The sequence below is a fragment of the Physeter macrocephalus genome, chromosome 21, assembly GCF_002837175.3.
Source record: "Physeter macrocephalus isolate SW-GA chromosome 21, ASM283717v5, whole genome shotgun sequence".
Classification (NCBI taxonomy): Eukaryota; Metazoa; Chordata; class Mammalia; order Artiodactyla; family Physeteridae; genus Physeter; species Physeter macrocephalus.
Window position 1 is genome coordinate 83,205,122 of NC_041234.1, and position 26,717 is coordinate 83,231,838.

Genomic DNA, 26,717 nt, shown 5'->3' on the forward strand with positions numbered 1-26,717 from the left:
GGGCTTTCATAATCTCGTACTTCTTAGCATCGATCCCTGTTTGGTGTGTATTTGTCTTGTCTTCCCAGCAAGAGTGTGAGCCATGCAAGCAGGAGCTGTGTTACCTATGTGTTTTACTGTCCCTTGTTCACAGCTGGGAGGTCACATCACATAATTGGCAAGGGCATGGGCTATGGAGCTGTCACACTTGGGCTCAAGGCCTCGCTCTGTCACTTACAAAGTGTGTGACCAATGAAAGCTCATTTTATCTCTCTGAACTTCATTTCCCTCATTTGTAAAACGAGGAGCGTAGCTAATGCTTCCTTCATAGGATTAGTGTGAGACACAATGCGTATTAAATGCTTAACCCAGGGCCTATCAGCTAGTAAGCCTTCAGCATTTGGCAACTCATTACTATGTCACAGTACCATTAATCACCTCCTGCAGCTGTGAAACTCTTCAATCTCTTGGCTCCAAAAGGACCTCTGATTTTTAGGGTTAATTGCACTCAGGTATGGCAATTTTAGGAAGTGTTGAATAAGACTGGCTAAAAAAACCAACCAACCAACCAACCAAACCAGGGCCCTGCAATTGTACAATTAGAATGTGATTTTTCTGGATTCAAGTCAAACTTGACCTCTCCCCACTGGAAGGAACGGGACGGTCTGAGACCTCTTTGGGTTGGATAGGTGTGTGCCTGTATGTGCGCTCATGTGCGTGTGCTTGCGCCTGCACATACATGCATTTTTCTTTTCTGAAGCAGAGCCTATGACATGTGTTTATACAGTGCGTCAACACAAACTGCCTAGGAGTAGGCTTCCCCAAACACATTAATGTACACAGCAGGTTGAGTCACACTATCGGTTAACATAGGGTTCCTGGTACTAACTCTTTCCAGCCTCCCTACTATCGCTAGGTAAGCAATCCCAGGCTACTCAACACAAGCTGACTCATACTTCTTGTTAAAACATGACTTACCAAAGGAGAACTTTCTGCATGATTCTTCCCTCCAGGACAGGAAACAAAGATTTCCCCAATTCGACATGACAGGAACCTCCATAGTCCTACCTAAATATATTCCTGACGTGCCCTTGCTTCACAGCTTTACTGAAAGCTGCTGCTGGCCGTTCTCTGGAGGCCTCTGGGAGGATTCTCAGCAAGGTGTTCAGAGAGCATATTTAGGGGTTGCGAGTTCACACGGGGTTGAGTGCCGAGGGAAATTCCTGTCCTTACACACAGGGATGGGAGGGAGGAGGACTCTTTCACTGGATAACACCGTCACAGAATTTACTTGAGAGTTTCCCTTTCTGGAATCCCTAGTTTGGGACTCCCAGCCTCCTGGTGTGGAGAATTGTAGGATTACGTGCCACTTCTTTTTATTGTTTTTAAGGCAGCTCAGTGTTAACTTGGAATAAGGAAGTTTGTTATTGCTGATGGTGTTGATGTTATTCTAGATTTGTTTATCAACAAGTATACGAGATCATGCACATCCAAATGAATGCTACCTGTCAAATAGTCACTTTGATATACCATGAACTTGAAAAAGTGAATTCACCAAACATTACTTGGGCTGAAGTCCTGTCTCTGGCATTTATGTGATCTTTGGAAAAATTCTCTCTGAGTCTCATTTTCAGCAGTAGGTGGTTACCAGGGACTGAGGTTTTGACCAACAACGGCTTTACTTGTGAGGAGGATGACTGGCAGCCATTTCACAGCAGGGAACTGGTAAAGCAAGATAAACATGGCTGCTCAGTAGATGTGTGCAGTAAAGGACGGGGAGGGGGAACAGGAACCAATAGGCACTGCCCACTGAAGAGAGCAGAAGACCATCTAACTGTGCATGTGAAATAGGATGCAGGCTATATAACAGGAATATTTGAAGCCAGTTGAGAGGGACGAGAATATGAGTCCTGAGTCTATCTGTTGCCATATGTGAGATGTGTGCAAATTGCTTGATTTCCCTGTGCTTCTGTTTCTTCTGCTATAAAATGGGCATAATAATACTACCTATATATCATAAAGCTTTGAAGAAGATTGTGATATAATACATATAAAGAACTTAGCATAATGTCTGGCCCATAACAATCTCAGTGTGTGTGTGTGTGTGTGTGTGTGTGTGTGTGTGTGTGTGAGAGAGAGAGAGAGAGAGAGAGAGAGAGAGAGAGAGAGAGAGATTGAGAGAGAGAGAGAGAGAGAGAGAGAGAGAGAGAGAGAGAGATTGAGAGAGAGAGAGAGAGAGAGAGAGAGAAATCACCTAAACCAGTCCTTATCCTCCTTCGGAGCTTGCATTCTTAGAAGCATGAAGAGGACCAGTACATGAGTAGCTGCATGAACTTCTAAGTGCTGGGCAAATTGTATTCACTTGTGCTGTAAAGATGAGATCACATCATATGGGAATCAGGAGACAATCTATGGAGGAGTTAGCATTTGTGATGAGGCTTATAGGATGAGTAGATATTTGACAATGAGACTTGGTGGGGTGAGTGATCTAGAAGGAGGGAATAGCTTTGTAAGGGCACAGAGGTGGAAAAGTGAGGCATATGTTCAGGGAACAGAGAGTATTTTTGTTTTGTTTGGAGACTACTTGTAAGACTTCGGCCAGCTCTGACATTCTTTGGTGTTAACAAATAACAGAAAATAGACAGGAAAGGTAGGTTGGGTACCTATTGGATGCCAGATAAAAATGTTTATGTCTTGGCAAAAGGGTGATGGGGAGTCATGGAAGATTTCTGATTATAAGAATGACACGATTACATTGGACTTTAGGAAAACTTATCTGGCAGGGTTTTAAAAGATGGATTTGAGAGGAAGATTTGAGGCCATGGGCTACCTAGTAGCTAGGTAGCTACTGCTACCATCTAAATGAGAGATAACAGTGACTGAACTGGAGTAAGGCAAGAGATGGAAAGAAGAAGATAGACTATAAAGACGTTCTCAATAGGATTTGGTACTGGTGGATTGGCAGGGTGAATAAAAGTAGAAGTCAACGAATACCCCAATGAAGAGTTATAATGGGAGCATCAGCAACAGTGGCTGGGAAGTGGCACAGGTTTGGAAACAGGGGATGGTATGTGTGAGGTAAAGTTTGATGTGCAAGGGGGGTACCTAAGCAGAGATGCCTGGCAGCAGTTGGAAAAAGCAATGAAGCTTCAATGGTGCTGTGATTGCACAAGGAATTTTTGAAGCAACTTCTTCAGAACCATTCCAACAGGAATGAATTAAAATCTTTAGACTCAAAGCACTGACTAGATGGTGCCCTTCTAAATGTAATTCAAAAATTTAAAAATCATACAAAACTATAAATGGTGTATAAGGAAGTCCAATAAATTCTGATTTTCCCATGTTGACTACTTCAACTGTCAAAAAATATATATGTCCCAGGGAGGCAAGGATTCTTCAGTATATGCAAATCAATCAATGTGATATACCATATTAACAAATTGAAGAATAAAAATCATATGATCATCTCAATAGATGCAGAAAAAGCTTTTGACAAAATTTAACACCTATTTATGATAAAAACTCTCCAGAAAGTGGGTACAGAGGGAACCTCCCTCAACATAATAAAACCCATATACAACAAACCCACAGAAAACACCATTCTCAATGGTGAAAAACTGAAACCATTTCCTCTAAGATCAGGAACAAGACAAGGACGTCCACTCTCACCACTATTATTCAAAATAGTTTTGGAAGTCCTAACCATGGCAATCAGAGAAGAAAAAGAAGTAAAATGAATACAAATTGGAAAATAAGAAGAAAAACTGCCACTGTTTGCAGATGACATGATACTATACATAGATAATCCTAAAGATGCCACCAGAAAACTACTAGAGCTAATCAATGAATTTGGTAAAGTAGCAGGCTACAAAATTAATGCACAGAAATCTGTGGCATTCCTATACACTAACAAGAAAGATCAGAAAGAGAAATTAAGGAAACAATCCCACTCACCATGGCAACAAAAAGAACAAAATACCTAGGAATAAACCTACCTAAGGAGGTAAAAGACCTGTATGCAGAAAACTATAAGACACTGATGAAAGAAATCAAAGATGACACAAACAGATGGAGAGATATACCATGTTCTTGGATTGGAAGAATCAACATCATGAAAATGACTATACTACCCAAAGCAATCTACAGATTCAATGCAATCCCTGTCAAATTACCAGTGACATTTTTTACAGAACTAGAACAAAAAATCTTAAAATTTGTATGGAGACACAAAAGACCCCGAATGGCCAAAGCAATCTTGAGGGAAACAAATGGAGCTGGAGGAATCAGACTCCCTGACTTCAGTCTATACTACAAAGCTACAGTAATCAAGACAATATGGTACTGGCACAAAAACAGAAATATAGATCAATGGAACAGGATAGAAAGCCCAGAGATAAACCCACACACCTAGGGTCAACTAATCTATGACAAAGGAGGCGAGGCTATACAATGGAGAAAAGACCGTCTCTTCAGTAAGTGGTGCTGGGAGACTGGATAGCTACATGTAAAAGAATGAAATTAGAACACTCCTTAACACCATACACAAAAACAAACTCAAAATGGATTAAAGACCTAAATGTAAGACTGGACACCATAAAACTCTTAGAGGAAAACATAGGCAGAACACTCTGTGACATAAATCACAGCAAGATCTTTTTTGACCCACCTCCTAGAGTAATGGAAATAAAAACAAAAATAAACAAATGGGACCTAATGAAACAAAAGCTTTTGCACAGCAACGGAAACTATAAACAAGATGAAAAGACAACCCTCAGAATGGGAGAAAATATTTGCAAACGAATCAACGGACAAAGGATTAATCTCCAAAATTTGCAAGCAGCTCATGCAGCTCAATATTAAAAATACAACCAACCCAATCCAAAAATGGGCAGAAGACCTAAATAGACATTTCTCCAAAGAAGACATACAGATGGCCTTGAAGCACATGAAAAGCTGCTCAACATCACTATTTATTAGAGAATGCAAATCAAAACTACAAATGAGGTATCATCTCACACCGGTTAGAATGGGCATCATCAGAAACTCTACAAACAACAAATGCTGGAGAGGGTGTGGAGAAAAGGGAACCCTATTGCACTGTTGCTGGGAGTGTAAATTGATACAGCTACTACGGAGAACAGTATGGAGAGATGGACCTAGAGACTGACATACAGAGTGAAGTAAGTCAGAAAGAGAAAAACAAATATCGTATATTAACGCATGTATGTGGAATCTAGAAAAATGGTACAGATGAGCCAGTTTGCAAGGCAGAAATAGAGACACAGATGTAGAGAACAGACATATGGGCACCAAGGGGGGAAAGCAGGGTGGGGGGATGGTGGTGGTGTGATGAATTGGGAGATTGGGGTTGACATGTATACACTGATATGTATAAAATAGATAACTAATAAGAACCTGCTGTATAAAAAATAAATAAAATAAAATTTATAAAACATATATATATGAAAAGCTTTACTCCCAGATCTCTCTGACTCTGTCTATTTGTCTCTCTCTCATAATGGTGCCATAAGAATGGCCTTGGTCTGTCTTTTGGAAACCTGAGATTGACTTCTGAGCCAGCTCCCAAGCCACATGAAGACAGCAGACTCATTACCTTATAATTATGCCTCATTTCTTGACCACAAAACAGCATTACTGAACTTGATCACCTACCTTAACTATTAGAATTAGCCTCAAGTGATCTAGCTATTTTCAAAGAGAAAATTCCCTTAAAGGGTAAGGATTTGCTCTAATTTAGGACATTAGGGCAATAAAAAAAATATTTCACCCTCACACAATACACAAAAATAAATTCCAAATGGATTAAATCCAGGTTCACAAATTTGTTCATTTAACAAAAAATTATTGGGTACCTGGTATGTGTAAGGCACCATTCTAGGCCCTTGGAAAAGCAGACAGAAATTCCTGTCCTCTTGAAACTTATTTTCTAGTTGGGTGAAAAAGTAAACAATAAGTAAGCTGTATAGTATGTTGGACGTTAATGAGTGCTATGAAAAAAGGAAAAGCTAGTGGGGACTGGGAGGGCTGGAGTGGGGAGAGCTGCAGTTTTAAATTGTGTGAATAAGGGAGACATTGAAAACTGACATTTGAGCAAAGACTTGAAGATGAGGGAGCTTGCCCTGTTGATATCTGGGGTTAGAGTGTCACAGACAGAGGCAACTGCCAGTGAAAATGCCCTAAAAAGTGGGAGCACGCCTGGCTGGTGTGGAAGGTCAACAAGAAGAGCAGGTGGCTGGAGCAGAGTGAGAGAGGGAAGAACGGTAGGAGATAAGGTTGGAGAGGTGTGGAATGGGTGATGCGGATCACCTTAGGGTCTTCTAAGTTATTTTAAAGACTTTGGCTTTTACTGCGAGAGAAACTGGGAACTATTGGAGGATCTTGAGCAAAAGTGAGACGTAATCTGACTTCCATAGAAAAGAATCACTCCAGTTGCTGTGAGAATAGACAAGGGGGACAAAGGCGAAGCAAGGAGACCAGTTAGGGGCCTATTGCAGTGAGCCAGGCAATTGAGGCTGGTGACTCAGACGCAGATGGTAACAGTGAAAGGTGGGGAAAGTGGTCAGAGCCTGGGTATATTTTGAACACGAACCCAGAAGAATTTGCTGATGAATTTAGTTGCGGTCCATGAGGGAAGCAGAGGAGTCAAGGATAACACAAAGGCTTTTGGCCTGAGAAAGTGGAAGGAGAGACTTGCCATAACTGAAAGATGGGACAAAATTATAGAAACACTAGAAGAAAATATAATATTATATATTAATATTAACATTATATAATAATATTTCTATAGTCTTGGGTTGGAGAAGGATTTCTTAAAGAAGAAATGAAACTCAGAAGCTTCAAAGAAAAAAATTGCTAGATTTAACTACCACAAAATGCAAACTTCTTTATAGTAAAAGACAAAATTTTTAAAAAAGTGATGGACTGGAAGAAAATATTTATAATGTATATACCAAACTCAGATTAAGATTCATAACTGTAAAGAGTACTTCTACAATATGAAAAGATAACTCAGTGGGAAAATGGTATAAGGTCAAAAAACAGGCAGTTTACAGGAAAAGGAACACAAATTAGGTCAGTAAATCTATGAAAAGAGGCTTAACCTCATTAGAGAAATACAGATGAAAACGACAGTGCAATACCAGTTTTCATCCATGATGCTAATAAAATTAAAAGACTGATAAATTTCATTGTTGACAAGGCTGTGGAGAAACAGGCACTCTCATACACTGTTAATGGAGGTGTAGATTTGTAAAGAATTTCTGGTGAGCAATGTTTCATAATCTGCCCCAAATTAAAATGTTCATACCCCTTGATCATCCAGCAATTCCATTTCTAGGTACCTAATCTACAGAAATAATCACATAAAGGGGCAGAAATATAAGCAAAAGGATGTTCATTTCACCATTGTATATAATAGTGAAATACTGGAAATGACCTAAGAATTCACCAAGAGGAGAATGGTAAAGTAAGTTGTGGTACTCTACATTCATACTATGAAATACCATATAGCCTTAAAACGGATAAGGTAGATCTATAGATGTAGTTGTACATGGTGACATAAAGAGATAACAAAAGCGCTTTCTGGGGGGAAAAAACCCAACTTAATAGAACGGTACATATGTTATGATTACCTTAAAAAAAAGAAAAAAACTCCACCTCATGTGCATGTGTGTAAATTCACAGAAAGGCTGAGAAAAATGCAAGACTCACATTGCTTGTGAACATGGCATGAGATTACACATGTGGGTGAGAGAATGGAGACTTTCTTTTCATCCTCTGTATGCTTCTTTGTTCTTTGAAATCCCTTTACAGTCAAAATGTATTACTTTTGTAATTTTTAAGTATAAAAAAAATGAGGGATAAGTCAGATACTGCAGATTTCTGAAAGTTCCCAGAGAAGAACCCTGAAGGCAGTGGCATATTTGTTACGATATAGTTACACTGTGCAGTGTGACGGGAGGGACAGCATCTAATGCGTGCTCTGTGGCCTTGGGAAAGACACAACGTTTCTGAGCCTCTGTTTTCTTATATAGAGAATGTAGATAATACTTGCCCTATTTATTTTATTATCAGTTGTGAAGATAAAATGGAAAAGCAGTTTAAAAATTGTAAAGCTCTGTAAAACTGTGCAAGATATTTGATAATATTTCACGTGCCAGTTAATGACTCGCTTCTTCTGAGCAATAGTCAATGACATCAAAATTCAGTCCGAAGTGGAAACTTCAGATTATCTCTTATTTTACCAGAGCTCTACCTGTCCAAGTTAGTTCCCACATAGCAACAGTATAAGCATTTTACTTAAATTTTCTAGAGTGTTTTGTGTTTGTATGAGAGATTCTGGTGCAGATGGATTTTGACAATAGCCTTAAGCTATACCCTCCACTCCCCATCTCAGGGCCAATCACCTTGGACATACTGAATTAATTAGCAGGCTCTTACTTAGCACCTGCTTTGTGCTTATTAGCACTCTCCTGTGGGCAGGAGGCCGGACGTTCAGGTTTGCCTGGGACTGTCATGGTTTACACTGTCTCATGTAATTGCTAATAGCACCACTTTCACTCTCAAAACTGTCCTAGTTTTATGATTAATTATATAATCACCCTACTATAGTCACCTATGGCTCACGGAAGGAAACACAGGAAGTCCTTAGCTGATAAACACCAGACTCAGAAATTTCTTTCCCCATTCCAGCTCCCCACCACTGGAAAAGCCAGTATTACTTCCAGTGGAGCCATTATGAAAACTATGGGCCTCTCGGAGGCTTGGTGGCTCAGAGGTAAAGGCAGAACCAAGGCTGAGAAGAGCTGGTGTGGACCTTCAGAAGGCTGCCCTACAAGTTGTCCTCCTCTGCAAAACCTCCCTCAGACCATTTCTCTTTATTCATTGCCTGATACTCCTGTTCAGAGATTTATCTGGGGGAAGACAAGCATTCTATTTTCAATAGTGTAAACAGGTTGGGGAATGTTCATGGCAATTGACTTTTTTCCCCTCCTAGTATGGAGCTGATACCTGCTTATACAGAGGAGGGAGTGTGTTTCTTGGAAGAAGAGGATTGGAAAGAAAACAGTAATTTTGCCGCACAGGATTTTGGGGGAGTAAGACCCTCCCTTAGGGAAGCCTAGGTACACAAGGGGCCAGTGGACCATGAGGGTGGGGGCAGAAGGGAAGGTGGGTGACAAAGACATGTAATAGTTATTTGGGACAAAGTGAGAGAGCGGCATGGACATAGATACACTACCAAACGTAAAATCGATAGCTAGTGGGAAGCAGCCGCATAGCACAGGGAGATCAGCTCGGTGCTTTGTGACCACCTAGGGGGTGGGATACGGAGGGTGGGAGGGAGACGCAAGAGGGAGGGGCTATGGGGATATATGTATACGTATAGCTGATTCACTTTGTTACACAGCAGAAACTAACACACCACTGTAAAGCAATTATACTCCAATAAAAATGTTAAAAAATAAAAATAAATAAATAAATAAATGTGAAACTAACTAACTAACTAAATAAATAAATGTGAAACCAAAAAGAAAAATAGTTATTTGGGAAATAAAAGTTGCCTTGTGGTCAACCTGTGTCTTGGGAAAGGAAAGGAATGTTCTTTCTCTGCCACCTGCTGCTGCTTCTTCCCCTTCCCTCCCCTACATTGCCCAGCACCCAGAATTCAAGCCAGTGATACACTATGCTCTGCGTAGGTTTGGGAATGAGACTTCATTTATAACATTGCTTTAGCAGGAATGTGTACTCTTGGGTCTAAACAATGGGCTTACCAATACATTTTGGGGCATACCCTTTCTTTAGTTGGGAACTACCTGTATAAGACCTGGTCCCTGCCCTGGAGGGGCTCACAGCCAGTGGATTTAGGGGAGACCCCATTAATAAACAGGAGACTACTGAAGAGAAATCAGGTGCCAACTGTAGGGTACTGGATCTAAGTACAATACAGATTTATCCAAGAGGGAGCCCAGAGAGGGGCGGTTTGTGGGCTCTTCAAAATTTTCACATAGGACAGCATGACTGATCTGCGCTAAGAATATGCTTAGATAGCAAAAGGAGGGAGGAGAAAGTTCTAAGTAGTGATGGAATTCACCTGAAGCCAAAGTTGGGCATCAGACATGAACATGGACAGAGAAGGCTTCGAGAAGGTATCATACCTGATGAGAGCAAAGTGGGAAATTGGCTTGGCTGAGATGAGATGGTGTCAAATATTTCCTGTGAATTAAAGTTCATAAAACATCTCACTGCAACTTGCACATATTTCATGTGACTGAACACTTTGAGGCAATAACCTTTGACAGCATTTTTCAGGTGGATGATTTAACATGACTTAAGTTCAGGTGAGGTGAGGACCAGAGCCTGGAAGGCTGGGAATCCAGAATAAGGACTTTGGACTTGATGAAAGAGTCCATAATGGTGTCATTGAAGATGCATGATCAAGATTGGAACACTGGCATGTGGCTGGTACACCGAGTGAAGGGGGAAGGAGTCAGGGAAACCATTTAGGAAGCTGCTACAGTAGGCTAGAGGCGAGGGGCTGCGTGCCTGGACCAGGATGGAAGCAGCAGACTGGAGAAGGGACAAATCTGAGAACTAGGGTAGAGACAGAAACACCAGCATTTGGAGATTGCGGGTGAAGAGCCAGAGGAGGCCCTTATGTATCTCAGGGTAACGTAAGCATGAGAGCAACTTTGTTAGAAGTTCATGTTCAGTTGAAGGCCTCTCATCTCTGCAGCCTGCCGTTCCTTTCTAGTGAACCCCCTTTCCAAGTTAACTCTCTAGCACCTATTCAGTATCCTGATTCTGCAAAATTCAGACTCATCCAATGGAAGTCTTAAAGCATTTATTCATTCACCTGATTTTGCAAAATTAGGTGGGTGAATAAATGCTATAGGGTTTCTAACTTGGAAGACAAAAGCATGCAATTCATCCCACTGCTAGGGCTTCACAAAAGTGTGACATGTCCAGAGTTTGTTCACATAGAAATGAATGTTTTCTTGCTTCATGTCCGCTGTGCCCTTCCTGTGAACCCTATCCCCTGAGAAAATCTTAGAGCACCCATTTGCTAACTTAATTTGTAAAAGGGTGGTGAATCAATGCCCTGAGACTTTTATAGAAGTATTTGAAATTAATTAGCCTTGTCAACTTTTATTTATATAGACTCTCTTCCAATTATATCTTCCCCCCCAAGTATAACTTTTCAATAAGATTGATTTTAAACAATAAAACTTAGAGAATCTGTGTAAGATTGAAGAATTTAAATACGTGGGTTTATTATTAACACAGTAGCAAATATGTCAAGGAAACACGCCCCATGAAAAGTGTTTCAAAGAAACACACATCTGCTCTGAGAAAGGTCTGTACCCAATAAGTAAGCCCGAAGAGGCTTGTTTGCTTGGTGATGCCAGCAGATAAGCCTGGCAAACCTCGGTGTGACTGAAGAAGCCAGTTTGAGACTCAGCTTAGCCCAGGCGAGCTACTGGACCCTGGCTGCACTCAGCGAACCTTGGCACCATGGTGTTCAAATTTTGGAAGGTCTTTCTGATCCTCAACTGCCTTGCAGGTAAGGAAAAGATCTCCAACCGACCAAAGATCATTGGGAATAGAGTTTCTTTTTAAACTGAAATCGCAAATTTTTACATAGACTATTCCCCTCCTGTGCTTAAAAGGAACTATGATTAGTATGCTGAGTAAAATAATTTTCGGAAATCTTGCTTAGCAAATATGTGCCATGCCGATATTTTGGGGGCCCAGCCTGTAAATAGAATTGTTTTATGTAGTTTCTGAATTAGGATTTTTTTCACAGGAAAATCACAGTATCTTCCTTTTTTTTCATTTGAAACTTGAACAGATGAATTTACTCAGAAGCTGAAGTTTGTGCCAAGGATACATTTTTCTCTGTTTTACTTGAGCATTTCCTTCAAACTCATTTTGATTGACTTGCTAAGCCTGGCTGGGAGTGCCTGCCGTGCTTTACTATCTAACATTTCTTAAGAGTTGTCCTTTTCCAAGCATAAGACTGTATTTAGGAAAATATGTGAGTGATTTATCATTGTGCACAGTATGGGTGTTTTTAGGGGTTTGAGAGGAACAAAATTATTTTTAGAGTCAAAATCCTAATGTTGGTAGACCCAGGAGAGATCACTAATTCAGAAAAAAACCCTTGACTAGTTTTTTCAAATACCGGATACATTTTGAATCTGTTCTTATGATAAATTAGGTCCGTGGTAGATACAACAAGATTGTTTACCCAAGAAATGAAATTTTTAAGCCATCAGTACTATTAGGCAGCTATTAGAATGAGGTTTACTAAGCATATTTAATGACATAAGAAAATGCTCAGGATAAAATATTGAGTGAAAAAGCAGGGTATACCCACATGCCTAGAATAAATTACTAGAAGGTTATATACCAAACTGCTCATGGTGATTGCCTCCGGCTGCTGGGATTATAGATGTTTTATAATCTTATTCTCTGCCTTTTTCATATTTTCCACGGTTTCTACAAAGAATATTACACTATTTTTATAATCAGAAAAAAGTGTTACTTTTCAAAACTATATGGTATTTAGCAATAGTTCTCTAAATGTTCGTTACTGTTTAAACAAACATGTTCCGTGGAGTCACCAGAAGGCAATACTGCATTTATCCAGTGATCTAACCAGGACTTAGAGCTGGAAAAAGCCGCCTTTCTCAATTTCCATCCTGGTGGGAACATATGTTACTATTTTCCCTTTCCCCCAGGGATATTCATTTTAAACCTTAACTTTAGACAGTGAAAGTCTTTGTTCCTTTTAAAGAGCTTCCAGTCATTAGCTAATTGGGTCGCCCCTGGGCGTTCTGCACTAGCCCTCTAAAAATCACACCTGTAGTCAACACCTACTTCCCTATGTGACGCCTTTCTCTGGCCTACACTAGATGCCAGTTTCAGAACAGTTGCAAGAGTGGTTTTTCACTATAACAAACATATATATAGTTTTTACTGATTATAAATGTAATGTATGGTCTTTGTAGAGAGGTTGGAAATACAGAAATGTATAAATAAGAAAATAAAAGTCACCAGAAATCTTACCAGAGATTTGGGTGAATTTCTTATTTTTTTCCTTCGCAAGTGTATGTATTACATTACAAAATTGGGTTTATACCTTGTATACATTTTTTTATTGTTTAAAACTTACTTAGATGATGTAGGATCTTACTTGATTATGACTTTTGGAACAAAGCCCAATGAGAGTGACCAATAAATACTTCAGAGCCTTTGTTTTTAAATTACTGTATAACTGGTTTTGTTGGTGTATAGTGTACATATACAATTTAGCTGGCCCAAAACAAAATGTGGTAGTGTCAGTCTAGTACATAGAATGGAAATATGGTGCAATATATTGTTGTTTGCTTACATAAGTATGGAAGTCAGAGAAAGAAAGAGTTCAGTAATCTATGCCTGGCATTAGTAGTGTCCATCAGTTGATCCAGAAATGGCTGTGAGGTAACTGGTAATGTTTCCATCCATGTGTAAGTTGATGTCCTACATGGACTTGTTTCCTGGTCAGGAAGAATGTCACATTTTTGGTGTCAAGCATGGTGCGTGGCACATAGTGGGCACATAGGAAAGGTTTACTGAAAGAATTAACTACCTTCCAAAATATTGCCATTCATGACATGGATGGACCTTAAGGGCATTATGCAAAGTAAAATAAGTCAGAGAAAGACAAACACTGTATGATCTCACTCATATGTAGAAACTAAAAACAAAAACCTGAATTCATAGAAACAGAGAGTATAGCAGTGGTTACCAGGGGTGGTGGGTGTGTGGTAATGGGGAGATGTTGGTCAAAGCGTACAAACTTCCGGTTAGAAGATGAATAAGTTCTGGGGATCTAATGTACAGCATGGTGACTATAATTGACAATACTGTATTATAATGGTTGAAAGTTTTTAAGAGGGTAGATCTTAAATATTGTCACCACAAAAAAGAAAACATAATTATGTGATGTGATGGAAGTGTTAGTTAACGCTATGGTGGTAATCATTTTGAAATATATATCAAATCAACACTTTGTACAGCTTAAACTTACACGATGTTATATGTAAATCATATTTGAATAAAGGTGGAAAAATAAAAGAGTGGATTACCTCCTCAAACCCCAAACATCCAGAAATGATTTTCACTTACATATATAAAATGAATTTTTTGTACAGGTAAGCATGACAGATTTTATTTTAATGAAAACCTTTCTGCTGACTTCTAGGGAAGTTAGGTTAAATTCCACTTCAGGAAAATAATGTTAATCATAAATGTCTTCTGCAAAAGTTCAAGCATATCATTTTAGATGCTTGTAATATATATTAGTCACCTGTTGGAAAGATATGTTAATGTTTCCATTCTCGGGAGGTACGTGCTATGCATTTTAATGCAGTAGTATATTTGAACTTTGGTTTTGCAGGCAGATCCATAAAGTTAGTGATCATTTGGTTATATTATTCCCTAACTCAAAAATGAAGCAATTTTACATGAAGTTGCTGGAAATTAAATCACTTCAAATGCATCAGGTCAAATATGGCTATTTGGTTTATTAGGAGAATAATAATCCCCCTACAAGCAAAGTGCCTTCCACATTGTAGGCATTAAATAGATGAATGAACAATCATTACCAAAACATGAGGCATTTAAAATCTTTCTAGAGTGTTGATTAACTCAAGTGTATACAACTTGGATTATTTTCCTTTAATAGTATGCACTGATTTTTAAAAGCAGTCACACATATTTCAACCACGTATGCGGTTTTTTTTGGGGGGGTTTTTTTTTAATTCAGCCAGGTCAGTGAGTGAAATTGCAATTCTGAGTTTTGTTTAAATCAGGTACTAATCTTTATTTTGCTGTTTATTCACAGTCTTGTCAATGTGGAGATTCTTTCTTTTTCAATTTTTAAATAATTTCTCAATTTAGACTAAATGAATCCAAAGGAAGGGAACATTTTTTTTCCTGACACACACAGAATCACTTTCAGTTTAAGACTAAATTTGTACTGTTCACTATCCACATGTGGCTATTTAAATATAAATGAATTCAAATTAAATAAAATAAGAAATTCTGTTCTTCAGTCACACTAGCCACATTTCAGGTGCTCCATAACTACATGTGGGTAATGGCTACTGAATTGGACAGCACAGCTGTAGAACATTTCCATCATCACAGAAAGTTCTCTTGGACAGTGCTGGGCTAGACAGTGGTCTCAGAGGTTTAAGTAGTGTGCACTAATTGAATGATGTGACATTTTTTTAAAGTTCATCTGGAAATATATAACTCAGCTCTGAAGTTTATTGTCATTATATTAGAGAAGGACAGTTTCTGAAAACTGTCTTTTCTTCAGAATTTAAGGATTGATTATGGTACTGAGTATTGGGAAATCAGGGCAATAAAAATGGCCTGGAAATATTGCCTTGCCAATTGTTACCTATTTACAGAACAATGTGTCGTATTCTTAAAAATATATTGTCTCACAGTAGATTTGGAGCTTACCATACTTATTCCGAGGTGATATTGTTGAGCTTTTACAGATCTCAATTTACATATTTATATGTCTTCTATTAAAAATATGTTGAAAATCCCAAATCCTTGATTTTCATTTGCCTCCATTCTGGTCTGTACTATAAATGGTTCCTCATGCGTTGACATGGCAGGCAGAGATTGTGTCTGTCTTGTTCATTAGTATTTCCCCAGTGTTAGCACTGTTTGTGGCAGAAAATAGGTGCTCAACAGATATTAGCTGATAGGCATCAAGGCTTCTTCCATGGCTTACCTTGTGTGAGAATTGTGTTTACTCTGCCTTCAGGCACTTTTGTCGAGGGTAGCCCTTAAAGGCTTTTTTGGTTTGTTTTTTGTTTTTGTTCTTTTGTTGCCTTACCTATCATAAATTATTACCATTAGCCAATCCCATAATAGATACCGGGACATAAACTAGAGGACAAAAATGATGGCCAAATAATATCTTCAAAATCCCTTTTTTAGGGGAAAGTTTAAGGGAACTTTAATGGCCACCAAATCCCCATTCTATCCCTTTAATTTTGGATGTTTTAAAGACATTTGGAAGTCACTATTTGGGCATAGCCAGAGATGGATGTGGCTAACTTCCAGGAGAAATGAGATGGGCTTCTGAGGGCAGGAGAGAGTCACTTAGCTTTCTCCAGTGAACTTTCCATCAAAAAATGTAGCTGATTTCTGCAGGCCAATTTTGTTTTTGGGATAGGCATTATGGGAACCAGGAACACATAGGGAGGAGAGCATTGGGAAAGGGAAAACTGCATGGAGTTAGAAGGTGCTGCATTGGTGTCTACCCTAAAACACTTCTCTCAATTCATCAAGACATTGGTTGCCATGTAAACAGCCAACTCTGACAGAGAAACAGCTGCACCAGATGGCCTGGCTGTGACAAAGAACATGGCTATTGAATCCAGGAAACCAGGGGTAATCAGTACAATGGTTTGCTTTTTCTTTAAAATTTTCAAAATGTTTGTTAATTCCCTGAGTTCCTTTTGCCTGACCACTGTCATTAAGAAAAAAATAAAATTAAAGTCGCCTTTGGGAAGGGGGCCAGGAATTTGTCTTTCTGTACTATTTCCTCTGATCTTCCCACCATCGTTGTATCCTCATCCTGTCCCAACCTGGAAGGCAGCTAGCGTTCTCACTCTAGCCCCCCTGCAACATAGAGAGCACCTCTTAAACTTGACCTTTTCTAATACCTGCCTGACAGTCCTGTTCCATCCTGGAAAGCTTCTATACTCTGACTTCGCAATGGATAATAACCAGTTATTACGATGAGCCAATGCCTCTATAGTGTTACCCAAAGTATTGTCCCCTATAACATCCCTTGGGAAAATGTCTACATAGTACTAAGGATTTCAAGTACAGTGGTAGGCTGGATTTTGGGGTAGGGAGCTCTTTGGTATTCCTCCAAATCGTATGGGAAGCAGATCCTTTTCTAAGGCCAATAGTTCTCTTAGGCCCCTTTTACAATCTTAAATCTTGAGGGAGATTTCTGGTTTGGACAAAATGACATAGATCTCCTTGCTTCTCCCTGCTAAGCACAAGTATAAACCCTCCCTGGAAATAATGCAAGAGACAACCAAGGGAGAACTCTGAAAGATGGTAAGAAGAAAGCAAACTGGCTTGGACCCTGGGAACTACAGAGGCAGGGTATCTTATGCCTCTTTATCCAAAGGAGGAAGGGGCCCCAGTCCTGGCATTTCCTGATCCTAACATAGCAGCCCACAGGGAGACTGATTCTTCCCCCAGACTGAGTGGGAGTCCCTCTAACATCAGACGAGCTCAACACCACTGGCAAGGGTCAATCATCAGGAGACCCACCAACGATAGTAGACAAAAGAAGCAATCTCCTTCCTCACTGGGCCTGAGACTCCCTACTTTCACCTAGCGATTCCGAGGAGGGAGGGTGGAACGGACGAGAGGGGTGAAACCACAGAAAGTATCTGGTTCTAGAAGGCTCTTTGTCTCTCCTCCCCCACAGAGAGACACCAGGGCAGCTGGGGGTTCCAGTAGGAGTGTCCTGCCATACCTATCTCCCACTGAGAGATATCCAGAAACCTGACCTAGGGAAATGCTTCCACGTGCTCAGGCAACAGGGTCAGGGATGAATAGAAGCCCTGGTGACCCCAGATAACCAAACAGACCAAAACAACACCGCAAAAATTAAACTGGCATTAGAAATATGCAAAAGTAGGCCAAGACCTGTGTGCAAAACATAAAACAAAATAAAAGTGACTGTCTGCTAAAAGATTTAAGTAGGAGTTTTCTAACATAATAGACAAAATGTCTGTAGGTTTTGACAAATGTATAATCACATGTATCTACCATTATATTATTGTACAGAGTATTTTCACTGCCCTAAAAATCCTCTGTGCTCCACTTATTGATGTCTTCCTCTACACCAACCCCTGTCAACCACTCATCTTTTTACTGTCTGCATACTTTTGCCTTTTCCACAATGTCGTATAGTTGGAATCATACAGTGTGTAGACTTTTCAAATTGGCTTCTTTCACTCAGGAATATGCATTTAAGGTTCCTCCATGTCTTTTCATGGCTTGATAGCTCATTTTTTTTTTAGCACTGAATAATATTGTCAGTGTCTGGATGTACCACAGTTTATTAATCCATTCACCTACTGAAGGACATCTTGGTTGCTTCCAAGTTTTGGCAGTTATAAATAAAGCTGCTATAAACCTGTGTGCAGATTTTTGTGTAGACATAAGTCTTCAACTTCTTTGGTTAAACATCAAGGGACACAATTGCTGGATAGTATGGTAAGAGTATGTTTAGTTTTGTAAGAAACCATCAAACTGTCTCAAAATGCCTGTACCATTTTACATTCCCACCAGCAACAAATGTTGCTGGTGCTCCACATCCTCATCAGCATTCAGTGTGTCAGTGTTGTGAATTTAAAAAAAAAAAATTAAAAAATATTTGGCTGTGCCATGCGGCATGTGGAATCTTAGTTCCCCGACCAGGGATTGAACCTGTGCCCCCTCCATTAGAAGCACGGAGTCTTAACCACTGGACCACCAGGGAAGTCCCCCAGGAGTGTTGTTTTAATTTGCATTTCCCTGATGACATAAAATGTGGAGCATCTTTTCATATGCTCATTTACCATCTATATAGCACCTTAAGGTCTTTGCCATTTTTTAATCTGTTTGTTTGCTTTCTTATTATTGAGTTTTAAGAGTTCTTTGTATATTTTGGATAATGGTCCTTTATTATCTATGTCTTCTGTAAATAGTTCCTCCTAGCCTGTGGCTTGTCTTTTCATTCTCTTGACAGTGTCTTTCACAGAGCAGTTTTAATTTTAATGAGATTCAGCTTTTCAATTTTTTCTTTCATGGATCATGCTTTCAGTGTCACCATCAAACCCAAGGTCATCTAGATTTTCTCTTATGTTATGTTGTAGGAGTTCTATAGCTTTGCTTTTTACATTTAGATCTGTGATCCATTTTGAGATAATTTTTGTGAAATGTGTAAGTTCTATGTCTAGATTCTTTTTTTTTTTTTTTTGGCACATGGAAATCCAGTTGTTCCAGCATCATTTGTTGAGAAGATTTTCTTTCCTCCATTGTATTGCCTTTGCTCCTTTGTCAAAGATCAGTTGACTATATTTATGTGGGTCTACTTCTGGCCTCTCTATTCTGTTCCATTGATCTATTTGTCTATTCTTTCACCAGTATTACACAGTCTTGATTACTATAGCTTTATAGGAAGTCTTTAAGTTGGTTAGTGTCAGTCCTCCAACTTTGTTCTTCTCCTTCAGTATTTGTCTTGGTTATTCTGGGTCTTTTGTCTCGCCATATAAACTTTGGAATAACTTTGTTGCTATCCACATAATAACTTGCTGGGATTTTGACTGGGATTACATTGAGTCCATAGATTACGTTGGGAAGAACTGACATCTCGGAAATATTGAGTCTTCCTTAAGCATGGAATATCTCTCCATTTATTAATTCTTGTCTGATTTCTTTCATCAGAATTTTTTAGTTTTCCTCATACAGATCTTGTACATATTTTGTTAGACTTACACTGAAGTATTTCATTTCTGGTGGTGCTAATGTAAATTGTATTGTGTTTTTTTTAATTTTAATTTTATCACAGTATAGTTGATTTACAAAGTTGTGTTAGTTTCAGGTGTACAGCAAAGTGATTCAGTTATACATATACATATATTCATTCTTTTTTAGATTCTTTTCCCATATAGGTTATCCCAGGATATTGAGTAGAGTCCCCTGTGCTATACGGTAGGTCCTTGTTGGTTATCTATCTTATATATAGTAGTGTGCTTATGTTCTTCCCAAGCTCCTGATTTATCCCATTGTGTCTTTAATGTCAAATTCCACTTCTTCATTGTGGGTTTATAGATAGGAAAGTGGTAAAGTTTTGTACATTAACCTTGTATCCCGAAAATTTGCTGTAATCATTTATTAGTTCCAGGAGATTTTTGCTGATTCTTTTGGATTTTCTACATAGGCAGTCATGTCATCTCTCGTTTCCTTCACAATCTGTATACCTTTTATTCCCTTTTTGTGTCTTATTGCATTAGCTAGGACTTCCAGTATGAGGTTGAAAAGGAGTGATGAAAGGGGATATCCTTGCCTTGTTCCTGACCTTAGTAGGAAAGCTTCTAGCTTTTCACCATTAAGTGTGATGTTAGCTGTAGGGTTTTTGTAAATGTTCTTCATCAAGTTGAAGAAGTTCTCTGTTCCTAGTTTATTGATAAGTTTTATTATGAATGCATGTTGGATTTTGTCAAACGCTTTCTCTGAATAAATTGATATGATCATGTGATTTTTTTCTTTAGCCTATTGCTGTGATGAGTTACATTAATCAATTTTCAAGTGTTGAACCAGCCTTGCATACTTGGGGTAAATCACACTTGTTCTTGGTGTAGAATTCCTTTTATTCATTGTTGGATTTGATTTGCTAATATTTTGTTGAGGATTTTTGCATCTATGTTCATGAGAGATATTGTCCTATAGTTTTCTTGTAATGTCTTTTTCTGGTTTTAGTATTAGGGTGATGTTGGCATCTTAGGATACGTTAGGAAGCATTCCCTTTGTTTTGTTTTCTGAAAGAGATTGTAGACAATTTGTACAGTTTCTTCCTTAAATATTTGGTAGAATTCACCAGGGAACCCATCTGAGCCTCGTGTTTTCTGTTTTGGAAAGTTATTAATTATTGATTCAATTTCTTTAATAGCTATAGAATAGATATAGGCCTGTTCGGATTGTCTACTTTTTGTGTGAGTTTTGGCAGATTGTGTCTTTCAAGGAATTGGTCCATTTCATCTAGGTTATCAAATTTGTGGGCATAGATTTGTTCCTAGTATTCCTTCATCATCCTTTTAATGTCCATGGTAACTGCAGGGATGGCCCCGCTTTTAATAGTAATTTGTGTCCTATGTATTTTTTCTTAGTTAGCCTGGCTAGATCCTTAACAATTTTCTTTATCTTTGGTTTCATTGGTTTTCTCTATTGATTTCCTGTTTTCAATTTCATTGATTTCGCCTCTAATTTTCATTATTTCTTTTCTTTAAAAAAATCTTTAAAAACTTTTATGGAAGTATAGTTGATTTACAATATTGTATTAATTTCTGCTGTATAGCAAAGTGATTCAGTTATACATATATATATTCTTTTCCATTATGATTTATCACAGGATACTGAATATAGTTCTCTGTGCTATACAGTAGGACGTTATTGTTTATTACTCTTCTTTTTCTAGTTTCCTAAGGAACAAGCTTAGATGATTGATTTTAGAGCTTTCACATTCAGTGTTGTAAATTTCCCTCTAAGCACTGCTTTGGCTGCATACCACAAATTTTGGTAAGTTGTATTTTCATTTTCATCTAGCTAAAAATATTTTTAAATTTCTCCTGAGCTTTCTTCTTTGACCCATGTGCTATTTTGAAGTGTGTTGTTTAATCTCCATGTGTTTTGGGACTTTTCAGTAATTTTTTTGTTATTGATTTCTACTTTATTTTCATTGTGGTCTGAGAGCAGACACTGTGTGACTTCTTTTAAATTTGTTAAGGTTTGTTTTATGGCCCAGAATCTGGTCTATCTTGGTGAGCATTCATAGTGATTTAAAAGTGCATCTCTTTGTATAGAACACTCTACCCTAAAACAGCAGAATGCACTTTTTTTCCTCCAAGTACCCACAGAACACTTACCAAAATAGACCATAGGCATGGCCATGGTCAACAACTTTAAAAATTTTTAAATTATACAGTCTGTTCTCTGAGCACAATGGAATCAAACTAGAAACCAAGAACAGAAAGACAACAGCAAGGTCTCTAAATACTTGAAAATTACACAGCATACTTCTAAATAATCTGTGGATCAAAGAGAAAGCCTTAGAGGAAATTTTAAAAATATATATAGAACTGAATGAAAATGAAAATATAACATATAGACAAATGTAACATGCAGCTAAAACAGTGCTGAGAGAGAAATTTATAACACTAAATGCTTACATTTGAAATGAAGAAAAGTCTCAAGTCAATAACTGAAGTTCCTACATCAAGGAACTAGAAAAAGAAGAACAAAATAAACCCAAACAAGCAGAAGGAAGGAAGTAATCAAGAGTTGAAATCAATGGAATTTAAATAGGAAAACTATAGAGAAAATTAAATGAAATAGAAATCTGGTTCTTTGAAAAAAATTGATAAACCTCTAGCAAGACTGGTAAAAATAAAAAGATAAGACACAAATCGTTAATATCAGAAGTGAAATATGGAATATCACTATATATCTTGCAGTCATTAAAAATATAAGAAGGGAATACTATGAACAACTTTACATTCATATATTTGACGACTTCTTAGAAAAAATGGATCAATTCCTCAAAAACAACAACTACTAAAACTCACCCAATATAAAATGTATAAGTTGAATATCCCTATAATCATTAAAGAGATTGAATTCATAATTTAAAAACCTCCTGAAAAAGAAATCGCCAGGCCTAGACACTTTCACTGGATAATTCTACCAAATGTTTAAAAAATAATTAACAATCTTTTTCAATTTTACACAATCTTTTCCAAAAAATAGAAGAGGAGGGAACATTTCAAACTCATTTTTGAGGCTGGTATCAACCTGATACCAAAACCAGACGAAGACAGTACAAAAATAGAAAACTACAGACCAATATCTCTCATGAACTTAAACTCAAAATCCCTCAAGAAAACACTAGTAAATTGAATCCCACGATGTTTCAAAGGAATTCTACACAAGGGGGATTTACTTAAGGTATGCAAGTCTGGTTCAATATTTTAAAATCATTCAGTGTAATCTCTCATATCAACAGGCTAACTTAAAAAAAAGAGCATATCAACTGATACAGAAGAAGTACCTGACAAAATCCAACACCCATTCACGAAAGAAAAAAGAACAAACAAAAAAACCCAAAAAACCCAAAACCTCTTAGCGTGTTAGGAATAGACGATGTGTTAGTTTCCAAAAGCTGCTGCAACAAATTGCCATAAACTGGGTGGCTTAAAACAGACAAATTTATTCTCTCACAGTTCTGGAGGCCAAAATTCCAAAGTCAAAGTGCTGGCAGAATTGATTCTGGAGAACCCATGCCATGCCTTTCTCCTAGCTGGCTGCTAGCAATTCTTGGCGTTCCTTGGCTTGTATATGCATCACTCCAATTTCTGACTCCATCTTCACATGGCCTTTCCTTCTATGTATCTGTGTGACAAATCTCACTGTCCTTGTTCTTATAATGACAGCAGTCATTGGGTTTAGGCCCCACCTTAAATCCAGGGTGATCTATGTCATCATTAATTACATTGCAAAGACCCTGTTTCAAATAAGATGACATTCACAGGCACCAGGGATTAGCACTTGTTCATATCCTTTTGGGGGCCCCAATTCAACCCACGGCAGGAGAATTCCCTTAACTTGATAAAGAGCATCTACAAATATCCTACAGCTAACATTGTATTTAATGGTGAAATACTGAATGCTTTTCCCCTAAGACTGGGAACAAGGCAAGGATGTCTACTTTCTCAACTCTCTTATTCAATAAAATACTGGAAGTTATAGCTGCTGTAATAAGGCAATAAAAATTAATTAAAGACATACAGATAGGAAAGAAAGAAATAAAGTTCGCTCTACCCAACAAAAGACTGGTATCTAGGTTGTATAGAGAACTCTCAAAATTCAACAGTAAAAAATTAAGCAATCAGAAAATGGGCAAAAGACATTTTGCTGAGGAAGATATACAAATGGCAAATAATCACAGGAAAAGTTATTTAGCATCATTAATTTGCATTAGGGAAATGAAAATTAAAACCACAATAATATATTACTACACACCTATTAGAATGGCTAAATTAGAAAATAGTGACAACACCAAATGCTGATGAGGGTGTGGAGAGGCTGAACCACTCATACACTTTGGAAAACAGTGTGGCTGTTTTTTGCTTTTACTTTTAATAAAACTAAACATGTAACTACCATCTAACCCAGCAATTGCACTCTTGGGAATTTATCCCAGAGACATGGGAATTTATCCTCATACAAAAATCTGTACATGAATGTTTGTTGGAGTTTTATTCAATTGCTAAAAACTAGAAACAACCCAGATGTCCCTAAATGGGTAAATGGTTAAACAAATCATGGTACATACATACCATTGAATGTTACTAAGCAATAAAAGGCAATGAACTACTGATACACACAACTGGGATGAATTCCTAGGTAATTATGCTGAGTGCAAAAAAGCTAATCAGCAAAAAGGTTACCATGCTTCCATTTATGTAACATTTATGAAATGACAAAATTTTAGAAATGGAAGACAGAATAGGGGTTGCCAATGCTTAGGATCAGGGATGGGGTACAGGAGGGAGGTGAGTGCGATTATGGAAGGGAAATATGAGGGATCTTTGTGGTGGTGGACTGTTCAGTATCTTGACTGTGCTTGTGGATACACAAACCTACACATGTGATAAAATTGTGTAGAATTAAATGCATACACACACAGGAGTACAAGTAAAACTGGAGAAACCTGAAATGAATAAAATCAGTGGACTGTATCAATATCAGGGTCCTGGTTGTGATATTATACAGTAGTTTTACAAAATAAGTTACCATGGGGGTACTGAGTAAAGTGTACATGGGATCTCCATCTTATTTCTTAGAATTGCGTGTGAATCTACTATTATCCCAATAAAATTTTCAATTAAATATTGTTGAGGGCCCAAAAGACTTTGCTATGTAGGTTCTTTCTACCTATATTTATTGTATTAAAAAGTAAAACTAAAAGAAATGTAAACACAAAAATACACAAGCATGCATTCCATCAGCCACTAGAGGAATATCATTACTTGTCATGTAACTGCTGGAACACTCCGTTGTACACTCATGAGAAGATGAGAGTGAAAAAAATAACAACTTAGTATTATTATGAACATCATTTTGATCTTATAGCCTCCCCAAAATGGTCTCAGGGCTAGGATGACCAACTCATCTACTTTTACTGGGACTTTCCTGGTTTAAGCCCTGCAAGTCCTGGAAAAATCAGTATAGCTTGCCTGAGACTCACCTGGTTTTAAAACTGAAAGTGCCATATCTACAGAACCTCATCAGCCCTGGGCAAACTGAATTTGTTGTTCTCCATACTCATGGACTTTTTGGGTCCTTGGACAGCACTTTAAGAACCTCTTTGTCAGGCCATCCTTAAACAGAAGAAATTCCCAGTTCAGTGTTATTACCTCACCATCACATAGGAGTTGAACATCTTCACATTGTAATTTGTTAGAAACTCCCCTACCCCATGCCAGTTGCTTGCTCGACTTTCCTATATGGTTCATTCTACATTCTCCTTACCTTGGATTCCTCAAATAAGATGTCATTGAAAGTGCTTTGTAATGAAAAAAATGTCATCAGAATGTGAGTGTGTGCCATCGTTTTTTGATGATTATCTTTTCAGGTCCAGTTAATGGAGTGCAAGTGACCATCCCAGACGGTTTTGTGAATGTGACTGTTGGATCTGATGTCACTCTCATCTGCACCTACACCACCACTGTGGCCTCACAGGACAAGCTTTCCATCCAGTGGACATTCTTCCATAAGGAGTCACAGCCAGTTTCTGTAAGGACTTCTTCCCCCTAAACTCCTCTCCTTTGGTAGTTCTGACACATAAACTGTTGGGGTCTGCGTGAGAAGAAGGAACGGTAAGCCAGTGGCAACAGGAGCAGAACCTCAGATACAAGGGGTTTGAAGATAGCTGTTTAGGGAAGATCATCATCTAAGTGACTTGGCTTTTGTCCTCTCCTCATATTCAGTTACAGCCTGTTATCTCAATTCTGTGTAGGTCAACATCAAGTATATCACGTATTCTAGAGTAGACAGGAAGGGTCTTTCTCACAGGTGAAATGAACAGAAGTTCTGAAAGGGCTTCTCCCCTCCCCCCAATCTCTCCCTATTATTTCCAGAAAACGCCAGTTCAAATATATGTCTTAGTTGATCTGCAAATCTCTGTCAAACTTAATATCTGGGCTCTGCCTGTCAAGTGAGCTAGCTCATTGTGCCAGACTGAGTCCTGATGGAATGAGACTCTCCAGGTGGGTGGATAAGGGCAAAGTAATAAGGAACCTTGGGTAATAAAAGGCATCTGGAGGCTAGAGGATAAGGGACAGGAGGGGAGGCTAGGGTCTGGGGAAGAGGTTGCTGGAGGAGGGTGGGTGAAAGCCAAAGGAGGAGGAGGATTCAACTTGCAAGCTGCCTATTCCCAGATTTTTTTTTCATCTGGCCTTAAGGGTAATGTCTTCTTTAAATTAGTCCAGGGACTAAAATCGTATACTCTAAAGTATGTGTGTGTGTGTGTGTGCATGTGTACGCATGTTCATGCACTCATGCATGTGAGTGTGCAAGCATGTATGCCAACACATATCCCTTGAGGGAAAAAGTCTGTAGCTTTCATTAGATTTTCAAAAGGATGTATGATCCAAAACAAGGAGTTCAGAGAAGAGACAAATCAGTGTGGTTTGGATATAGTGGAGCTGGGCCTTGAAGGAAAGCAAGGTTCTGATTATAGAAAGACAGAGGGAGAGGAGAGTTGAGAGGGCTAGAGGAGGCCCAAGGGCAGATGTGGAGAAGAAGGAGGGCCAGTGTCTCTTCAGCCATCACTGGCCTTTTAGTCTTTTGTCTTTACC

At 38.5% G+C, this 26,717-nt stretch overlaps 1 protein-coding gene across 1 annotated transcript in view; it reads left to right on the forward strand.

The window, feature by feature from the left end:
- Positions 1 to 11,444: 11,444 nt before the first annotated feature.
- Positions 11,445 to 26,717, forward strand: part of VSIG1 (V-set and immunoglobulin domain containing 1) — a 35,069-nt gene continuing 19,796 nt past the window's right edge. Inside the window, exons 1-2 of the mRNA XM_007100765.2 lie at positions 11,445 to 11,560; positions 25,493 to 25,653. Of these exons, the coding sequence (XP_007100827.2) occupies positions 11,512 to 11,560; positions 25,493 to 25,653 (210 nt within the window). The 5' untranslated portion in view covers positions 11,445 to 11,511. The remainder of the gene's footprint in view (positions 11,561 to 25,492; positions 25,654 to 26,717) is intronic.